General features: G+C 37.1%; 1 protein-coding gene and 1 pseudogene across 1 annotated transcript; one reads left to right on the forward strand and one right to left on the reverse strand.

Moving 5' to 3' along the window:
- Positions 1–1,381: 1,381 nt before the first annotated feature.
- Positions 1,382–2,299, forward strand: LOC119525573 (annotated as a pseudogene).
- Positions 2,300–11,387: 9,088 nt separating this feature from the next.
- On the reverse strand, positions 11,388–12,356 carry LOC119525574 (olfactory receptor 7A10-like). Its single transcript, XM_037824336.1, has one exon. The coding sequence runs from the start codon at positions 12,354–12,356 to the stop codon at positions 11,388–11,390; it is 969 nt and encodes a 322-aa protein (XP_037680264.1).
- Between the last annotated feature and the right edge of the window lie 2,280 nt (positions 12,357–14,636).

Raw genomic sequence — 14,636 nt, forward strand, 5'->3', positions numbered from 1 at the left:
TTAACATCTCCCCATGTTTTCTCTGTATCTCGTTGAAAATTCCTATGAAAAGACATTCTTTTCTTCATTCACACAATACAAATTTATCCATCTACTATTAAAACTGAACCACCAACTGAGTCAGGTACCTACAACATTGTTATATCCCTCAAGGTGTACACAGGGTATTAGAATAAAAAGACGTGAAAGTCAATAAAAGGAAAACATAGTCAAAAACCATTCTATCCAAATTAAGTGCAGGAAAGGAGCTATTGTCTTCCTCTGGAATTGTTAAAAGAAAAGTTTCACAAAGTGAATACTACAGACACCCTGAATGAGGAGGTGGCATCTCCCTGATGGGAGGGAGTGACAGAATCTAACTGCATCAGTGGGAGAAATCTGGACACAGGTAAGCAGGTGTGTAAAGTGCTGGGCTTTGTGTGTATGGCATTCCTGGTGAAGGCACAAAACAAGGTCAAGGTTATGGAGATCATTGTCAAGGTCACAAAGCCATGGTGTGCCCTTTCTGTGTGTGTCTGTGGGTGTCTGTGTGTGTTTGGTGTGCTCAGAGCAGAGGTACCTTGGTTCACATTCCAAGATAATGTGGACACTTCTTGCAAATCCATAAGTGGAAATAAAGATGATATTAAATTGTATTTTTGGCAATCCTAGAGACCAATTTAACAAAGGATAAGAGTTACACCAAGTTGCTTAGGACTCCATCTGTCTTACATTTCCAGCTGCAGTGAATCTACCTCTTTTGTAAACCTCAGACATCCTCTCTTATCATTCAACCTTTGCTCTCTTCCCTGATGACTCTGGCTCCTAATTGACCTTTGACATTGGAGAAAAGCCCTCTTCTATGGACTTTGCCCTAGACATTCTGTCATCTGATCACACATCCCCAGGTGGCCTCCTGCTCCTGATATCACATCCAAGAGGTCTCAGCTAAAATGTCACCCCATTTTCTGGTCTTGCCTGTATACCTACATATATCACCCTGTTTATTCTGTCCTTTTTTTACAGGTCCAATTTTCTATTTTTAAAAATGGTCATCCCTTGACATGTTATGTGACTCTTTTCTATCCACTTACATTTTTTCTACATCATCAGATTGCAGGATGTTTTTGACTCATCACTCTGATCCCCTTGCCTTGACAGTGACTGGCATAGATTCAACACAGTATATATATGTGAAAAGAAAATGCAGAACATGGGACAGGAAATCATAATCACAGCTGGATTGGATAACACCTAAGGGACCACATGCATGACCAAAGTATAGAAATTAATTTCCTGAATGAAAAATAGTAATTCCAGCATGTTCACTAGAGTAGTAATCCCTGTTACTATGAAAATTATTCACAATACTTTTCTCTTTCCTTGTACATACATCAGGCACATGGCACCAGGAAACAAAACTGAAATTTCAGATTTCCTTCTGGGGTTTTCAGAGGCACCAGAAATGCAGCCCTTCCTCTTTGTCCTCTTCCTTTCCATGCACCTGCTCACTGTCTATGGAAACCTTCTCATTATCCTGGCCACTATAATTGACTCCCATCTTCACATGCCCATATACTTCTTCCTCTCAAACCTGTCCTTTGCTGACATCTCTTTCGTCTCCACCACAATCCCAAAGATGTTGGTGAACATTAAGAATACAGAGAAGTCATTTCCTATACATACTGCCTCACCCAGATACACATGTTTTTTTACTCTATGGGGTGTTGGACAACTTTCTCCTGTCTGTAATGGCCTATGACAGCTTCATGACCGTTTGCCACCCCCTGCATTACACAGAAAACATGATCCCCCAGCTCTGTGTCCTGCTTGTTCTGGGGTCCTGGATAATGATTTTCCTGCATTCCTTATTACAAAGCTTAATGACATTGCAACTGTCCTTTTGTGCACCCTTGGACATCCCCCACTTTTTCTGTCAAATGCTCCAATTTGCCTGTTCTGACTTCTTCCTCAATGACATAGTGATGTATTTTGGAGCTGGGTTCCTGGGTGTGGGGCCTCTTTCAGGAATTGTTTTCTATTATTACAAGATTGTTTCCTCCATATGTGCAATTTCATCAGCTCAGGGGAAGTTTAAAGCATTTTCCACTTGTCTGTCTTACGTCTCATTTGTCCCCTTATTTTATTGTACAAGCCTAGGTGTGCACTTGCTTCTGCTGGTACACACAAAACACATTAAAATGCAGCAGTCTCAATGATGTACACCATGGTCACATCCATGCTGATCCCCTTTATCTACTGTCTGAGGAATAAAGATATAAAAGAGACTCTGAAAATATTCTTTCAATGGAAGCCATAAGAACTTCATTTGTGCTGCAGCTGAGGAAGTGCCTGTGATTTGGGTGCTCATATTCTGGTTATTTGATCAAACATGGAAAATGAAGTGTCCTTTTTTATTTTTTTCAAAGCATTTCCATGTGTTTGATTTTAAGCAGCTTCCTCTATTAAGCTTTCTCTGTATCTTACATAATTAACAGATTTTCCCTTTGTCCACTTTCCCATAGTTCCAATGTCTTAATCAATCCTTGGTGAGAAATATCTTGGATATTTCAAATACTCCAAAAGCATAGATTTATGAAAGGTAAATAACATTTTCACTTTTGTGTCTGTCATCCAATTCTGAATCTCTATCTTAAAACAGTTTTCTACAAACATATTCTACAAATATTTCTACAAAACATTTCTCATACTGGTGCTTCTTATACAGGTCATCTGATTTTATCCTCTTTTTGAAGATCCTATTGTCTTATTCAGCACATTGTCTCCAATGTTTATCATGGATGTTCTTTGTTATAGGGCATTGGAACAGAAATTGTTCATCCAATAGTTGTCTTTCAAGGGAATGGAGAATAAGAAAAAATTGTATGAATATATGATTTAACATGGCCATAACTCACAGACAATCTTAATTATGGTGAGTGAAATTTCTCAATCATGTGTTGCTTTACTAAAGAAAGGATTCTTATCCATGATGCGGGTGTCCTCATTGAGGTAGTGAATCTTAATGTGCACATTTGAAGGTTTATGTTCATTGGTATGCAGTATTCTCTTATGTGTTCTATATTATTTTATTGGCTGATATTCACTCTACTGCTTGGCCACTTCCAGTGATGCCAACAAATGTGGCATAGATGGCAACTGCTTATGTATTTCTCCTTCTGCAACATGTCATTTGGTAATATCTCTTTCAATTTCACCACTGATCCTAAGATGATGTGGAATATCCAGCATTTCCTATGTCAACTGTATGAGGCAAATGTAATTTTTCACTATGTTTCCACTTTGGGAAAATTTACTACTTACTGTGATGACCTGTGACTCTGCAATGGCCAACTGTCACCTCCTGCATGACACAGTCAGCTTGAAGCCCCAGCTCTTTTTAGGAACTTCTTGTCAGAATTTCTGAAATTTTTGTATGTGCCATGGCTTGTTTTTGGGCAGTTGTTAAAATCCCTTAGTATTTCTGTGTAATCTCTGAAGTAATTGGCATGCCTCTCCAATGTCCTCATCACTAACAGATGTATTTTGAAACTGGTTTCTGGCCCTGATTCCATTAACCAGAGCACTATTCTCTTATTCTTAGATACAATCTGAGGAGCAGTGCCAATAAAGGGGCCCTGCATGTATCAGAACTCCTTTACTTTGTTTTTACACAAACAATTGTATTGAGGTGAAATTCACATAACCTAACAGTAACAATTTAAAGTGAGAAATTCAGAGGCATGTAGCACTTTCACAATGTGGTGCAACCCCTATCTAGTTCCAAAACATTTTCATCATCCTAAAAGGAAACCCCAAGCCCATTAAACAGTCACTCCCAATCTCCCCCATCAAAAGAACCTGGCAACTACCAATCTGCATTCTGTCTCTATGGATTGATCTATTCTGGACACTGTATATAAATGAAATCATAAAATATTTGACATCTTGTGTCTGGCTTTTCACTTAGCACAATGTACCCAAGTTTCATCAACATTACAGCATGTTAGCAGTACTTCATCCCTAATGACTAATGATGTTGAGCATGTTTTCATGTGCTTATGAACAATTTGTATGTCTTCTTTGGTGAAATGTCTATTCAAGGCCTTTTGTCATTTTTAATTTGGTTGTTGTCTTTTTGCTATAAGGTTGGAAGAGTTCTTTTTATATTCTGGATATTACAAACATATCAGTTATATGGTTTCCAAATAATTTTTCCCATTATGTAGGTTTTCTTTTCATTGTTTTTTCATTAGAGAATCTGAAGGTTTACAGAAAAAATCATGCATAAAATAAAGCATTCCTATATACCCACCTTTTTGTTAATACCTGGCATTAGTTTGGTACATGGGTTATAATTGGTGAATTATAATATTGCTTTGAAATAGACTCTATGGTTCAAATTAGGGTTACATGCTTGTATTGTACAGTCCTATGCTTTTCTAAATTTTTATTTTATATATATATATATATATATATATATATATATATATATATATATATATATATATATATCCTAAAATTTCCCCTATCAATGACATTCAAAAATGTAAAAATAAATTTCATGGTGTGCTTTTTATATTTATCCTCTAAATTTTTGAGATGCATGCCTATTTTTTAAATGTCACCCTGGAAACTCATTTATAAAGATGCCTTCTGATATTATGAGAATGAAATCAACACAAAGATTTCCTCCCTCTTCATCTTCGTCATTTTCTTTGCAGTCACATGTATTTGCTGAATTTCTCTACTCATCCCAATATGTATTTCTGTATTTTGTGACTGTATATCATCTGTCTCTGTAACTACAATGTCTATTACAGATCTTGGAATCGTGCTTAGATAATATTGGTTGAATGGAGTAATAAACAATGGGTGGACGGTTAAAGATACAGTGGAATATGGAACTGAAAAATAAAAATGTATTGAATTAAAGAAAGCAATTTAGCAAGAATAGAACTTCAAAATCATTGAATAAAAATGACAACACTCCCCATGTTTAACACCATTTAAGCTTTTTATACATATTGTCCTCTTTAATTTTTGTCACTCCTTGTTGTGATCAGTATCATTTTTCCTTTGTTACAGATGAGGTAACTAGCTCAAAATTACAGAGATAGTGAAGAAACAGAAAGAGGGTTCAATCCTAGACTATCTAAAGACACTTGCTTAGGCATCACATTATATTCACCTGAGTCAAATGTGATAACAGTAATAGTTAAACCAGAAGGATTAAAGACTTTTTTTGAATTAAACTCCTACATCTGGAAGGATGTTCCCCAAACATGGACAGTTCTGTCACCAGAGGATGCAGCCCTAAAACAAACCAAACGAACAGTTAAGAATCTTATTGGACAAGTCACCTTCCACTGGCAATTAACAGTTTTCATACTTTAATATATCCTCACCAGCTCTGGTCATCTGTAATTAATCTGTCATATTTATTATTGGAAAATTAGGTTTCCTGGATATTTTAATTTCACTTCTATTGATTGTTAGTTAAGTTAGGCATATTTTCATATTTATAAGTTACTTATATTTTTGCTGTCAGAATTACTGGTTCATATACTTTAAGTCTTTATGTTTCTTGCATGTTTTATACTTATTTACAACAACAATTTTTACTTCTCAATTATGTTCTAGAGTATCAAATATGTTCTAAATATTTTCCTTGGGTTCTTTTTTTGTTGGTTATTTTCTTTGTTTTTCACATGCAGTTCTCAACAGACTTGAGAACGTCATTTATGTTCTCAGTTTTATCCTTTTGTGTTTATTTCATCTCAGTTTATGTTTAGAGAGTTAACCTATACTTTCCCCAGAAGTCTTCTTCTATAATTTGTCTTTCCTCCGACTTCAATTTACATTGTAATTGGTGTTGATACTAATTTAACTTAATTGCTTCCAAAGAGTGACCAATTTACAAGTACCATTCATTTTCAAATCCTTCCTTTCCTCATTGATTGTGATGCCATTTTTGTAATATAATCACTTTTATTTAAAGGATATATTTTTATTCTCTTGCATTGATATATCTATTTAGACTTAGGCCAACTACAGAATGTTTTGATCCACATGGCTTTATTATATATTTTAGTAATAATTGGGTAATATTTCCTCTCTATTCTTTAAAAATTGTCATCCCAAAATATTCTTTGTGAAAAATGTGGCTAAGTTGCCTACACCTTGGGTTTTTATTAAAAGCTGAACGTTGATTTTTGAGGGGAAAATGGCAACTTATGAAGCTTAATTGTCAATCTCACAGACAATGACATGAACCCAGGTTACCATGTGCATTAGTCCCCATTTCTGATGTAATTAATTACCACAAACTTAGTGACTAAAACAAAACAAAATTGTTACCTTTCAGTCCTGGGGGACAAAACTCCAAAATTATCCTCATCTGACCAAAATCATGGTGTCTGAAGGGCTGTGTTCTTTTCTGGAGGCTCTAAGCAAGGATTTGTTTTTCATGCTTTTCCAGTTTCTTAGAAACTGCACAGATTCCTTGGCTCAAGACCCTCTTGACCCTTCCATTTTGAAGCCACCAATGGACCATCAATTCTTCTCACAGCATCACTCTGACACTCACTGTTCTGCCTTCCTCTTCTACATTTTGTCTTGGCTTAATAGTACAAGGTAGTCTCCCTATCTAATGGTCAGCTGATTGCACAACAATGCGGTGTGTTAACTCAGTTCCTCCATGCATGGAACACAAATATTCCAAGGTCCAGGGATTATTACATGGATATTGTTGGAAGCCCATTATTCTGCTTCCTTTACAATTTGCCATATTTTTGGCAAAATACATGTAATCTTCAGTCTGTTATAAGAGTTATTATGATTTCATGTACATTCATGATTTTAAAAATAAGAAAGACAGAACCACAAATATGATGTTCAGCAAATAAGCCAAACAAATTAGAATATACATTGTTTGATTCCACTTATATAATGTTCAGGAACACAAAAATAACTTCTGATATTATTTTAATCTTGGTTACCCTGAGACTGGGAGGGACAAAGATCCTCCCTGGCTGCCAATGTTCTGCTTCATGGTCTGGGTTCTGGTGACATAGACTATATTTGTTTATTGAATACTCATAGAGCTTATGATGTGGTGATTTGCCATAAAGATGTTATATTCCAAAATGGAACTTTGAAAAAGACCCACACAGTAGTTCTCTTTGTACTACCCCACTCAGTCTACTCCCAGTCTTTCTTACAGAGATGTTGCTTCAGTGTCTGGAGGTGCGGCAGCTCATCTACGCCTGTGAAGACAGAAGACACTTGTTGAGTAAACTAAAGGAAGATTGGAATCCTTAACATTGTCTCTGAGTTGCCAAAATAGCCTTGGACACCATTATCATAAACCTGTGATGTGTGGATAAACAAACCCAAAATTTGTTTAGCCTCTGTTTTTGTTTGCTTTTCTGTTACTTGCAACTGGATGCCAACCCTAACTAAATATACAATTTTGATACCTTTTAGATTTTTTGAAACATGGCCCACTACTAAATTGTGGCATCTGATAAAAATGGTTTGAATTGACCTTATTTTGTAATAACCATGCTGATGATATTGGATTTTCCCCTTGATAACAATTGCATCCCAAGAAACACAATGAGAAATTAGAAGACCCTCAGGGTAGAGCTACCAAAATAAGCAAAAATTCAAAAACCTGTCATATCAAAGCCAGAAAATGAAACTAGAGATATTTTTATGCCAAAGTGAAGACTGCTTGGAGGGGAAAGCTATCCTCACTTTCAAAGAAATATAAAAATGAAGATGCTCAGTAATCTATGCTGTGACAAGGGTTCATTTCCACTAAAAGTGTCATTCTTATACTGCTAAAGCTGCTTTATGTGATGGATCATGGAGTGGAGTCATCATTCCTACTGTACATCAGCCTAAGCACTAAGATATTTGTTCATAGTGTATCCCAACACCTCCAGGAAAAGTTTTCCAGAAACCTATGACTGTTATAGTAAAAATATCCAGCAACCTCTGATGCATCACAAACCCATGTGGGGTCCATGGATTAGAAGAACCAAACTCACCTGGGAGTTCCTAAGAAATGCAGACCCAAGGGCCCCAGCCCACACCTGCTGAATTCAAGTTTGTGTTTAAGGACCAATGTGTGATTTGTTTTCATAGTAAAGTTTAGGAGCCAGTGGTCTAATGGACCAGGAGTAACTAAGGACAGCATTGAGTAGAAGCAAGGCAGGATAGAAGCAAAGAGAATTTTGGTGATTTGACAAAAATTCTTAGACTTTACTATCATTTATATCCATATTAACTACCACAGTAATTGAACCTTGTCTGTGTATTAAACTCTCCCATGAGAAGAGGAAGCTAATTGTTGCAAAAACTCTAAAAGCCCCTTCAAGGGCAATAATAGAAGAAAGGTTGAGAGACACTCACCTTGAGGTTTGGCCAGAGAGAAGACTTTCATGACAGGGTAAGTCCTAGAAGAAGAAGGAAGGCAAAGACAGGAGAAGCCCATTAGTCAAAATCTTAAGTCTTCAGCTCTGGGTGGAAATTATGCCTCCACTGCATGCCATTCTCTCTCAACTCCTGTTCTGGGCTTTTCTCACTCTCAAATTCAATGTCACCAGTTTTCTCTTAATTTTCCAGGCTGTTCTGACAAACACCACATACTGTGTTAGTTGAAACAACAAGAATTTATTGGCTCACAGTTTTATAGGCCAGAAGTCCCAAATCAAGGTGTGGGAGAGGCCATTTTTCCACTGAGTTCAGTAGTTTTGATAGTGGCTGTCCACACAGTGGTGTTTTTCCCCTCCTTCTGTGTCACACTGATTTCTGTTTTCTTGAAAATGCCTCCACTAATATGAATTAAGTATCATGCTGATTCAGCTGAGACATATCAAAAAGGATCTTAGAAGATTCTACTACAAATTAGTTCACAACTTAGCTGGGAATTTATGTTCAAAATGTCCTGTTTACAAATGGGTTCACAAGTATTAAGTGTAAGGGCATGTCTTTTGAGGGTGTACATTATTTCATCTATCATAGTTTTCCCTCTGGACCCCCAAAAAGATGTGTTCTTCCTTCATTCAAAATACATTCACCCAGGGTAGGATACACACCCCCATGTTGGCCTTGACCCCAAAGGTGCCTGTTTCCATGGGTCCCACTTCATGCTTCCACTCCCACTCTCTCTTACCTAGAAGCCAACCCAACCGAGCCCCTCAGAAGCCCAGTTGCAGCAGTTCTTCACTGCCCAAGGAGAAGCTTGAGACTAAAGCTGGACAGCCCCCAGCCACAAATTCTTGTGGAATGTAAACTGTGCAGAAACACTCAGATATTGGAAACATAAAAGAAGAGAAGGACAAGGATGACAAAGAAAGGGAAAACCCCAGTCCACCTAACTGACCCTCTTCATCTCTGGTGTTTTTGCCTACAGTGACAAAGTTTTCCTGACCTTGCAAGTGAACCAGCACCTGGACCCCAGTTGGAACACCAAATTCTCTGACATTTGGTATTTACCCAAAAAATAACTGGAATCTTCTTCAAAATACTTCTTCATTGGGATATCTACTGAAAACAAAGCTCTTCTTCCCTTGACTTACATCTCAACATCTATAGAAAGGATTCAAACCCAAAACCATGTTTATTTCCATTCGTAATTTGATGTTATTCAAGGATCATCATAACCCCTGTATCATCCAACACAGTTTGATCTAGAGGTACTATGATCATAATTTGCCAACACCTTAGTAAAGTGATGTGGTAAGAGTTTTTAAAAAGTAAATTCACCCCATCACTATATCCCCAAAACTTGATGTCATTTAATTGGCAACTCTAAGTAAAAAGTCTCATAAAATGAGTTATGGGTGTACTCCATCCTGAGGGAAAATTCATCTCCATATGTGGACTTGTGGAATCTGAGAAACAGTCTCTGCTTCCAAATCAATGGTGGGAGAAGGATAAGATAGACCATGCAATTGTAGAAGGGAGAAATTGGAAGGAAAAATTAGGCCACGTATCTGACACAAGTCAGAAATTCACCAGGGCTGTCTCCATTAGATTTCAAGGTCTGACACCTGTGGATTGAAGCCTAATACTTTGGTGCTTCTAGAGTGGAAATTCCAATCTTTTCAAATGCTGCAAACTCCGTATCCTGTCAGTCCTGTTTCCCTTTTAAGCCTTGAGTAATACAGGATCCCTTCCTCATCAGCTACAACCTCCAGTTATGGTAGTGTTTCTCTTTATTTGCCATTAAGAGCCAGTTTCCCCACTATCCCCCATCATATACAAGAATTCAAAGAAGACATAAACCATGATGCTGAAAAGAACATTGCTAGTGATAGATCCCAAATGGAAACTAACCAAGTTTTCATCAACAATAAAGTGGGATCCATAAATATATTAACACAAAGGATTATTATGTACCAATGACCATAGTTGGTCTACAACCATATCCAAAAGTATGGATAAAATCAGTGAAATAAGTCTTCATAAAATATGTAACTTATAATTTATATATATATATATATATATATATATATATATATATATATATTTAAATTACACAAACTAGTACATTTAAGACATAGGTTAGCACAAGGGGGGTGGTTTTCAAAACATGGGAAAGGTGTCTAGTAAAGAGCAGGAGTGGAAATTTCTAGGATTTTTGTTTTACAGGGGTACACATTTTGTAAAAATTCAGCAAACTGAACATTTATAATACACTAGGCTGTGTGAGTAACATATTTTTAAAAGTTTTTCTTTTTAGTTTTTAATATACTTTCTTGTGATTTTTAACATATATACAGAACAGTGATAACTTTCAATGTATGATTTAACAAGTAAGTAGAGAGCAAATTTCAAGGAATATTATGTTAGAGATCCACAATTTCAGTTATTTCCTAATTGTGATATATAACATACATACAGAAACGTTACAACTTTCAAAGTACAATTTAACAAATAGTTATATAGGTAATTTCAAAGAATGTTATGGGTTTAAAAAGTTATTCTTAATGCAAAGTGAGGGTAAGTAGGAGATTATGCAATGGAAAATATAGTAAAATACAGAGATTTTTCACTTGCATACCCTTGAATGTTTAGGATGAAATGTATAGAAAGGACAGATATTTTGCTTACATAAATAGAAACAGTCCCATATATCATCAAATAAAATTACGCAAAACGTGCAGCCTAGTCCTGTGCTTCAATGTATGTCTCATTGCATAGAGACACCAAGATCTCTTACTTCAATGAATAGATGTCAATCATCAAACACAATTCTTTCTATGATAATATAATGTATGGTTTAAAATTTGCCTCATCAGATTTAAGGCTATATCCGAATCTAGGGCAGGAATTTTTTCCATGAACTGATCAAAGAGTAACAATTTCTGGCTCTGAGACTTTGAGCACTGTGGTCACAAGCACCTCTTCTGCCCCAGAACAAATGACAGTTTTATAACTTCCTTACTGAAAAATCTTCTCAGAGCTTTCTTCATTTCTTTATTCCTCAGACTATAGATGAAGGGGTTCAGCATGGGTGTCAGCACAGTGTACATCACGGAGGCTGTTGCAACTGCATGTGCATTTGGTGATGCAGTAGAGCTAAGATACACTCCCAGGAAGGTACAATAAAATAAGGAGACAACTGAGAGGTGAGATGCACAGGTGGAAAATGCTTTATACTTCCCCTGAACTGATGAGATTACATGCACAGAAGAAAAAATCTTGGAATAAGAGTAAATTATACCAGTGAAGGGACCAAAACCTAGCAGCCCAGTTGCAAAATACGTCACTATTTCATTGAGAAAGGTGTCAGAAGAGGAAAGTTTGACCATCTGATCAAGGTCACAAAAAAAGTGAGGGATTTCCAAGTGTGTACAAAAGGAAAGCCTTAGCACCATTAAGCTGTGTAACAAGGAATGCAGGGCACTAATGATCCAGGATCCCAGAACAAGAAGGACACAGAACCAGGGATTCATGTTGACCATGTAGTGAAGGGGATGACAGATGGCCACAAAGCGGTCATAGGCCATCACTGCCAGGAGGAAGTCATCCAACCCCCCAAAGAGTAAGAAAAAGTACATCTGGGTGAGGCAACCTCCATAGGTTATGACTCTCCTCTGTGTCTGGATGTTCACTAGCATCTTTGGGACAATTGTGGAGGATAAACAGATGTCTATAAAGGACAGGTTGGAGAGGAAGAAGTACATGGGTGTGTGGAGGTGGGAGTCAGTGATCATTGTCAGAATGATGAGGAGGTTCCCACAGACAGTGACCAGGTACATGGACAGGAGGACACCAAAGAGGAAGGGTTGCAATTCTGGTTCTTCTGAAAATCCCCAAAGTAGAAATTCTGAAACTTCAGTATCATTTTGTGACATCATGTATTTGATATGACTACCTGAAATGACAGAAATAACATGACTGTTTTTCAAATAAATAGCCATTACTAACCTATCTATAATTTTATGAGTCAGGAAATTAATCTCTGAATTTCTTCATCGATTCTAAACAAAGAGTGCCTTTTCTGAAAAGGAATTGCTGCCCAGATTTCAAAGCATTCCCCAAACCATCATGCATTCTAAGGTGTTTATGAGAAATATGTTTATTCATTTCTGGAATGTAAATTCCATCTGGCTTGGGTTGAGCCCTCTACTACAGGTTTTACCCTTGGGAAGACAGTTGCTGCAAAGGAGAGGCTAGGCCTCCCTATGGTTGTGCCTAAGAGCCTCCTCCCGAATGCCTCTTTGTTGCTCAGATGTGGCCCTGTCTCTCTAGCTAAGCCAACTTGAAAGGTGAAATCACTGCCCTCCCGCCTACGTGGGATCAGACACCCAGGGGAGTGAATCTCCCTGGCAACGTGGAATATGACTCCCGGGGAGGAATGTAGACCTGGCATCGTGGGACGTAGAACATCTTCTTGACCAAAAGGGGGATGTGAAAGGAAATGAAATAAGCTTCAGTGGCAGAGAGAATCCAAAAGGAGCCGAGAGGTCACTCTGGTGGGCACTCTTATGCACACTTTAGACAACCCTTTTTATGTTCTAAAGAATTGGGGTAGCTGGTGGTGGATACCTGAAACTATCAAACTACAACCCAGAACCCATGAATCTCGAAGACAGTTGTATAAAAATGTAGCTTATGAGGGGTGACAATGGGATTGGGAAAGCTATAAGGACCACACTCCACTTTGTCTAGTTTATGGATGGATGAGTAGAAAAATAGGGGGAGGAAGGAAACAGACAAAGGTACCCAGTGTTCTTTTTTACTTCAGTTGCTCTTTTTCACTCTAATTATTATTCTTGTTATTTTTGTGTGTGTGCTAATGAAGGTGTCAGGGATTGATTTGGGTGATGAATGTACCACTATGTAATGGTACTGTAAACAATCGAAAGTACGATTTGTTTTGTATGACTGCGTGGTATGTGAATATATCTCAATAAAATGAAGATTAAAAAAAAAATTCCATCTGGCTGTGCTGCAGGCACTGATTAGAAAATGGGAATAATGTTCTGAAAAAAAAAGTTGCCTGCAATCTGATGATGGAGAAAGAAAATAAGCAAATGAAATCATAATTATATAATGTCATATAGTGGCAATTGCTAAAATGAATTAAAGCATGTAAAATGAAGTAATTGAGTGGAGATGCTTGATCTTCAGGCAAGACTGGCAGACAAGGAAACATTTGAACAGTAACCTCAAGATTCAAATGACAAGAGTTACAGGATCTCAGAAGTTTGTGATCAGCCATGGAAATGTCTAAGACAAATTCCCTAAAGAACAGTTTTGATTGGATGTTCAAGGTCAACAGGTAAGGCATGTGGCAGGGGATTAGGAAAAGGGAAAAGGATAAGAGATGGTTTCAGAGAAGTTTTAAAAATGTGGAGCCCCCTAATGATGAAAATTCAAGACATAAGGAGTCCCTTAACTACATTTGTACTGCTTGCACTTTATTATCTTGTTTGCAAAGATGTATCAGCCAGCATTCTCCAGAGAAATGAAATTGGCATGAGATTTGTATATCTAGATAGATAGATCATATAGACATATTGTAAACAATAAGAGATTTATAATAGGATTTGGCTTAAATTTATGGGGTTTGACAAATCCAAATTCCATGGTGCAGACAAGCCATAAACTCAGTGAAGGTAATGTTGAATTCCCTTGTGCAAGCTGCACGTTGGAAATTCCAATGAATGTGATGATGAAATCCCCAGGAGAAGGTGGTTGCCTGAAGTAGAGAAAGAACTTCTTTTTTATGATAATGAAATTCTCAGTTCCCCCTTAAATTTCCAACAAATGGGATGAGGAGACTCCTCTCATTGCCGAACGCAGTCTCCTTTTCTGATGGTAGATGCAATCAGCCATAGATTCCATCAACTGATCAATGATCTAAATCCATCTATGAAATGCTCTCACAGTAAAAATCAGGCCAATGCTTGCTTGAACAAACATGTAGACACCATAACCAGGACAAGTTGATACATGAAATCAACCATCAACTTGTAAACTTGTCACTGATATACATTTCCTTAAATGATAATTTCTTAAAAACAATTAATAACGTAGGTATACTTTCACCTAACATAATTTACTCAACTAGAAATCCACTAACATATTCCCCACAAGAGGAAGCAATCACATAGTTATTATTATTATCCTTG

The sequence above is a fragment of the Choloepus didactylus genome (genome assembly GCF_015220235.1).
Source record: "Choloepus didactylus isolate mChoDid1 chromosome 25 unlocalized genomic scaffold, mChoDid1.pri SUPER_25_unloc2, whole genome shotgun sequence".
NCBI lineage: Eukaryota > Metazoa > Chordata > Mammalia > Pilosa > Megalonychidae > Choloepus > Choloepus didactylus.

Bases quoted from the DNA above. Each gene is read 5' to 3' on its own strand.
- LOC119525574 (XM_037824336.1), bottom strand. From the start codon at position 12,356: ATGATGTCACAAAATGATACTGAAGTTTCAGAATTTCTACTTTGGGGA.